The sequence below is a fragment of the Tachysurus fulvidraco genome, chromosome 10 (assembly GCF_022655615.1).
Source record: "Tachysurus fulvidraco isolate hzauxx_2018 chromosome 10, HZAU_PFXX_2.0, whole genome shotgun sequence".
NCBI lineage: Eukaryota > Metazoa > Chordata > Actinopteri > Siluriformes > Bagridae > Tachysurus > Tachysurus fulvidraco.
The window spans coordinates 13,913,639-13,921,810 of NC_062527.1; the positions used below are offsets into that span (position 1 = coordinate 13,913,639).

The window sequence follows — 8,172 nt, forward strand, 5'->3', positions numbered from 1 at the left end:
CACACACAAAATATGAAAATACATACTAATATACTACATGTGAGTAAAGGTATGCACACATGACAGAACAGTGTGGTGCAGCTAGAGATATAGGACATGTCAACTGATTCTGTTGTGGAGTTTAAAAAAAGACAAGACACATGACATAAAACTGCACCAGGTTACACATGCAACCCGGTTCCCTGAGAAAGGAACGAGTCGCTGCGTCATGGCTGACAATTTGGGTTCTCTCGTTACGGAACCGTTCTTTCCTTTCCTCCCAGGTAAAAGTCAGTCCATCAGAGCGTGTGAGGATTATATTCACGAGTGGCACAAGGGCCCCCTCTACTGTTTATTAAAATAAAGTTTAGTGCTGCAAAAGGATTGTGTGGGTTTTTCGTGTCTCTGTTAATGTTTCTATTAATGTCTGAATAGACACAGGCACAATGAAATAGGTACAATTACCCAGAACATGGTAGTGTGTGTGGTATAGCACGATTATATCAAACACTGTCCTTCTCAGTTCCTGAAAGTGTTCAGTTGGAAACTAATCCCTGTACTACTTTTTCAGTGTTTGGGAGTGTGGTTTATTATTAACCAGACCGAATGCTGCATATTTTTGGTTTCCAGAACTGTCCTCAAGCCACCCCATCACACCACTACCATGTCAATATCAGAGTTGTGGTGAGAATGACCAAGCTCCCAAAATAAACCAAGCTCCCATGATTCATGTAAAGGTGGGGAAAATGTGTATAGTTGCAGACATACTATTGAGTAGTGGTTGTACTGAATGTGTATGTAAAGAAAAAACAACAACATGTAAATGTAAATATATCACTCTAAGCAACCACTTCACAGTCAGAATGCTAATCACAAATACTGATTATAATATAGAACGTGTGTGTGTGTGTGTGTGTGTGTACACTCACATGTGTGTAAGCACTCTGTGACGGTGGTGGCATCGATCAGGTACCCCTCACACAGGCGACAGGTAATGTGGGCATTTATGTCCCACAGTTTAATCTTCCTTGTGAGCATCTCGGGGTTCTACATAACGTATAAGAAAGGAAAAAAACTCAAATGATACAAATAAATTACAGACACAAACCGGTCTAATTTTTGTTTCTCAATATTTAGCAGTGGAAGCCATTTGCCTTGTGATAGGAAGACAGAGATACTGATATTTCAGAGGTTTGCACATACACCACACTGATCTGCTTTGCCAGTCAGCGTTAAAGTACAGTGGAGTTTAAGGGACACACAGAAAACACGGCATGTGTGATTTACACTGCATTTAGATCCGAGACAGACGGCTGCATTTTCAGGCTTTGTCCCGTTTGTAATATGCTTCATACATGGAGGGTAACTGCCTCAAATATTAAAATGTAAAAAAAAACTCAATAATAAAAAGGTAAATAAAAACAAATAATAATAATAAAATAATAAATTATTTTTATAATTATTAATTGATGAATAATTCCCTATTTTTTCATCTTTTTGTTTTCTGTTCATCTTTCTTTACATTTTTCACTTCTTTCAGCAGAACCTATTTGCTTATTATTATTATTATTACTATTATTATTATTATTATTATTTAATAGACAGCAATTCTGCCATTATACTATTGTACTATTAATTAAAGCGGTAATCTTTAGAAGACCAGCTCATTGTTTTATATTACATGCACATAACTTTCAGAATGTAGCAGTAATTCACTGGTTCAATGAATAATAATAATAATAATAATAATAATAATAATAATAATAATAATAATAATAATAATAATAATAATAATGAAATGTAAGATCTGGTACTAACAATAACACTAAGGTCAAATTTATCCCATGTTCTGCTGCTGTTATGTGATTGGCTGACTAGAGAAACATAATAAGCAGTGCACAGGTTTTCTTAAAGTGGCCAGTGAAAGTACTTGTTATTTTATTTTATATTATTTAAAAAAAAACAACACCACATTCTTACCATTTCTTTCACACTTTGCAGCACAAGCTTTTCCCAAGACACAAACTACACATCTTTAATCTGCTGTACAGCGACTCGATGACCATCACATGAACACACAGGTATAGTACATAATGACAAACTGACACTACATTACCTCTGCCATGATATATAGTCTCCTAGATTCCCTGTATAGTCTGTTTGCTCTTGTCATGTAAAGCCCAAGCTAAATGTATAGAACAGTGTTGTTTATGTCTGTACTTTTAAGAGGCACAAACAGCTAGAACCAAATTCCTTGTGTGTGTCAAGACTCTTGGCCAATAAACCTGACTCTGATTCTGATTTGTGTAATCAGAATCAGAACCCCCCCCCCCCCCCCAGTGTGAAAAGACACTCTGAGGTCATTCTGAGGTGATTCTTCATCAGTGGATATAAAAAAAAACATGGTTATGTAAGTTGGTGTAATCTTACCCCTAATGCTGCCATGAATCTACTGCAGACAGAGAGGCAGCCAGGCCTGCATTAGCTGTGCATCATGAACGTCTGCTCACACACCTAGAGAAGAAACACACAGAAGAGCATGAGGAAAAATCACCTGAGTAAAGAAGTGTTCAGAAGAAGGAGCAAAGTACTGGGAGACATTGTGTGCAGGAGAAGAATAAGTCAAATGTTAATATGTGAAAGAATATTTCACTGAACACATTCGAGCAGTCTGAGAGGAAACAAGACACCAATTAAAAGCTCCAAGTGCAGTTTTTCATTTAACTGAACAGCGTCTGCAAGTTCACTTCCAGATCAGTGAACATTTAAGAGGCCTTTCTCAAACAATCTAAACTCGACAGATGGTTCACAGGGCAACTTACTCTTCACAGTCCATGTGTCTCATTCAGCATGTCTTCACAATACTCTAGCAGGTCTTAAACCACAGTGCTGCTCAGTTCTTCATTCTGATTGGCACATGGATGTTGGGTAATTTTCTATGAGACATATAAAAAAAAAGAAATTGGTTTTATTTTGCATTGTTTATTGATAAAAGGGTAACAAAAGTGTATTTACTACATAATCTACATTTGATTCAATAAAAGTGTTCCAGGGATTAACCTGTGAGAACCGCACACACAGAGAGAGACACACACACACAAAAGGATACACACACACACACACACACACACACAGAGGGACACACAGACAGAAGGACACACAGACACAGAGGGACACACAGACACAGAGGGACACACACACACATGCAGAGGGACACACACACACACGCAGAGGGACACACACACATGCAGAGGGACACACACACATGCAGAGGGACACACACACATGCAGAGGGACACACACACACACGCAGAGGGACACACACACACACGCAGAGGGACACACACACACGCAGAGGGACACACACACACGCAGAGGGACACACACACACACGCAGAGGGACACACACACGCAGAGGGACACACACACACACGCAGAGGGACACACACACACACGCAGAGGGACACACACACACGCAGAGGGACACACACACGCAGAGGGACACACACACACGCAGAGGGACACACACACACGCAGAGGGACACACACACACGCAGAGGGACACACACACGCAGAGGGACACACACACGCAGAGGGACACACACACACGCAGAGGGACACACACACACGCAGAGGGACACACAGATGGGGACACACACAGAGAAAGGGACACACACAAAGAGGGGGGACACACAGAGAGAGGGACACACAGAGAGAGAGAGAGGGGGCACACACAGAGAGAGAGGGGGACACACACAGAGAGAGGGGGACACACACAGAGAGAGAGAGGGACACAGAGAGAGAGAGACTCACAGAGAGGGGGGGACGGAGGGGACACACACACGGAGGGGCACACACACAGAGAGGGGGCACACAGAGGGGCACACAGAGGGACACACACAGAGGGGCACACAGAGGGACACACACAGAGGGACACACACAGAGGGGGACACACAGAGGGGGACACACAGAGGGGGACACACACAGAGGGACACACAAAGAGGGGGGCACACACACACACACAGAGGGGGACACACACACACACACACAGAGGGACACACACACACACACAGAGGGACACACACACGCAGAGGGACACACACACGCAGAGGGACACACACACACGCAGAGGGACACACACACACGCAGAGGGACACACAGATGGGGACACACACAGAGAAAGGGACACACACAAAGAGGGGGGACACACAGAGAGAGGGACACACAGAGAGAGAGAGGGGGCACACACAGAGAGAGAGGGGGACACACACAGAGAGAGGGGGACACACACAGAGAGAGAGAGGGACACAGAGAGAGAGAGAGACTCACACAGAGAGGGGGGGACGGAGGGGGCACACACACAGAGAGGGGGCACACAGAGGGGCACACAGAGGGACACACACAGAGGGACACACACAGAGGGACACACGCAGAGGGGGACACACAGAGGGGGACACACAGAGGGGGACACACAGAGGGGGACACACAGAGGGGGACACACACAGAGGGACACACAAAGAGGGGGGCACACACACACACACAGAGGGGGACACACACACACACACAGAGGGACACACACACACACACACACAGAGGGACACACACACACACACACAGAGGGACACACACACACACACACAGAGGGACACACACACACACACAGAGGGACACACACACAGAGGGACACACACACAGAGGGACACACACACAGAGGGACACACACACAGAGGGGGACACACACAGAGGGGGAACACACAGAGAGAGGGGGACACACACAGGGGGGGGGACACACACAGAGGGGGGGGACACACACAGAGGGGGGGGACACACACACAGAGGGGGACACACACACAGAGGGGGACACACACACAGAGGGGGACACACACACACAGTGACACACACACACACACAGAGTGTGACACACACACAGAGGGACACACACACACACACACACAGAGGGACACACACACACACACACAGAGGGACACACACACACAGAGGGGGACACACACACAGAGGGGGACACACACACAGAGGGGGACACACACACACACACACACACACACACACACACAGAGGGGGACACACACAGAGGGGGACACACACACACAGAGGGGGACACACACACAGATGGGCACACACACACACAGAGGGACACACACGGACACACAGAGGGACACACACACACGGACACAGAGGGGGACACACACGGACACAGAGGGGGACACACACAGAGGGACACACAGAGGGACACACACACAGAGGGACACACACACAGAGGGGAGAGACACAGACACACACAGAGGGACACAGACACAGAGAGGGACACACACAGAGAGAGGGACACACACAGAGAGAGGGACACACACACACACACAGAGGGGGACACACGCGCACAGAGGGGGACACACGCACAGAGGGGGACACACGCACAGAGGGGGACACACGCACAGAGGGACACACACACGCACAGAGGGACACACACACACACACACAGAGGGACACACACACAGAGGGACACACACACAGACACAAACAGAGGGACACACACAGAGGGACACACACACAGAGGGACACACAGACACACAGAGGGACACACACACAGAGGGACACACACACAGAGGGACACACACACAGAGGGACACACACACAGACACAAACAGAGGGACACACACAGAGGGACACACACACAGAGGGACACACAGACACACAGAGGGACACACACACAGAGGGACACACACACAGAGGGACACACACACACACACACAGAGGGACACACACAGAGGGACACACACACAGAGGGACACACACACACACACAGAGGGACACACACACACACACACACACACAGAGGGACACACACACACATACACACACAGAGGGACACACACACACACACACACACACAGAGGGACACACCCACACACACACAGAGGGACACACCCACACACACACAGAGGGACACACCCACACACACACAGAGGGACACACCCACACAGAGGGACACACACACACAGAGGGACACACACACAGGGACACACAGAGGGACACACACACACACACACACAGAGGGACACACACACACACACACACAGAGGGACACACACACACACAGAGGGACACACACACACAGAGGGACACACACACACAGAGGGACACACACACACACACACACACAGAGACACACACACACACACACACAGAGGGACACACCCACACACAGAGGGGGACACACACACACAGAGGGGGACACACACACACACACACACACACACACACACACACACACACAGAGGGACACACCCACACACACAGAGGGACACACCCACACACAGAGGGACACACACACAGGGACACACACACACACACAGAGGGACACACACACACACACACACAGAGGGACACACCCACACACACACAGAGGGACACACACACACACACACACACACAGAGGGACACACACACACACACAGAGGGACACACCCACACACACAGAGGGACACACCCACACACACAGAGGGACACACCCACACACACAGAGGGAAACACCCACACACACACAGAGGGAAACACCCACACACACACAGAGGGACACACCCACACACACACAGAGGGACACACACACACAGAGGGACACACACACAGAGGGACACACACACAGAGGGACACACACACACACACACACAGAGGGACACACACACACACACACAGAGGGCACACACACACAGAGGGACACACAGACACAGAGGGACACACACACAGAGGGACACACACACAGAGGGACACACACACAGAGGGACACACACACAGAGGGACACACACACAGAGGGACACACACACACACACAGAGGGACACACACACACACAGAGGGACACACACACACACACAGCGGGACACACACACACACAGAGGGACACACACACACACACAGCGGGACACACACACACACACACAGAGGGACACACACACACACACACAGAGGGACACACACACACACACAGAGGGACACGCACACACACACAGAGGGACACGCACACACACAGAGGGACACGCGCACACAACCACAGAGGGACACGCACACAACCACAGAGGGACACGCACACAACCACAGAGGGACACGCACACAACCACAGAGGGACACGCACACAACCACAGAGGGACACGCACACACACACACAGACACACACACACAGAGAGGGACACACACAAACACAGAGGGACACACACAAACACAGAGGGACACACACAAACAGAGGGACACACAAACAGAGGGACACACAAACAGAGGGACACACACAAACAGAGGGACACACACAAACAGAGGGACACACACAAACACACACACAGAGGGACACACAAACACACACACACCGAGGGACACACACACACAGAGGGACACACACAGGGACACACACACAGAGGGACACACCCACACACACAGAGGGACACACACAGAGGGACACACACAGACACACACACACACAGAGGGACACACACACACACACAGAGGGACACACACACACACACAGAGGGACACACACACACACACAGAGGGACACACACACACACACACAGAGGGACACACACACACACACACACAGCGGGACACACACACACACACACACACAGAGGGACACGCACACACACACAGCGGGACACACACACACACACACACAGAGGGACACGCACACACACAGAGGGACACGCACACACACAGAGGGACACGCACACACACAGAGGGACACGCACACAACCACAGAGGGACACGCACACAACCACAGAGGGACACGCACACAACCACAGAGGGACACGCACTCAACCACAGAGGGACACGCACACAACCACAGAGGGACACACACAAACACAGAGGGACACACACAACCACAGAGGGACACACACAAACAGAGGGACACACACAAACACAGAGGGACACACACAAACAGAGGGACACACACAAACACACACACAGAGGGACACACACAAACACACACACAGAGGGACACACACAAACACACACAGAGGGACACACACACACAGAGGGACACACACACACAGAGGGACACACACACACAGAGGGACACACACACACAGAGGGACACACACACAGGGACACACACACAGAGGGACACACCCACACACACAGAGGGACACACACACAGAGGGACACACACACAGCGGGACACACACACAGA

General features: G+C 49.4%; 1 protein-coding gene across 7 annotated transcripts in view; it reads right to left on the reverse strand.

The window, feature by feature from the left end:
* LOC113659989 (polycomb group RING finger protein 3) overlaps positions 1-8,172 on the reverse strand; it is a 47,621-nt gene that overhangs the window by 19,392 nt on the left and 20,057 nt on the right. For 3 of the 7 annotated variants that reach the window (XM_027173127.2, XM_027173128.2, XM_047819504.1), the window contains exons 2-4: positions 2,802-2,915; positions 2,410-2,493; positions 909-1,026 (exon numbers count right to left, since the gene is read on the reverse strand). In XM_027173127.2, the coding sequence (XP_027028928.1) occupies positions 909-1,026; positions 2,410-2,424 (133 nt within the window). In that variant the 5' untranslated portion in view covers positions 2,425-2,493; positions 2,802-2,915. Of the gene's footprint in view, positions 1-908; positions 1,027-1,959; positions 2,259-2,409; positions 2,494-2,801; positions 2,916-8,172 lie in introns of those variants that run through there. The other 4 variants (XM_027173126.2, XM_027173132.2, XM_027173130.2 and 1 more) reach the window with 3 other exon arrangements.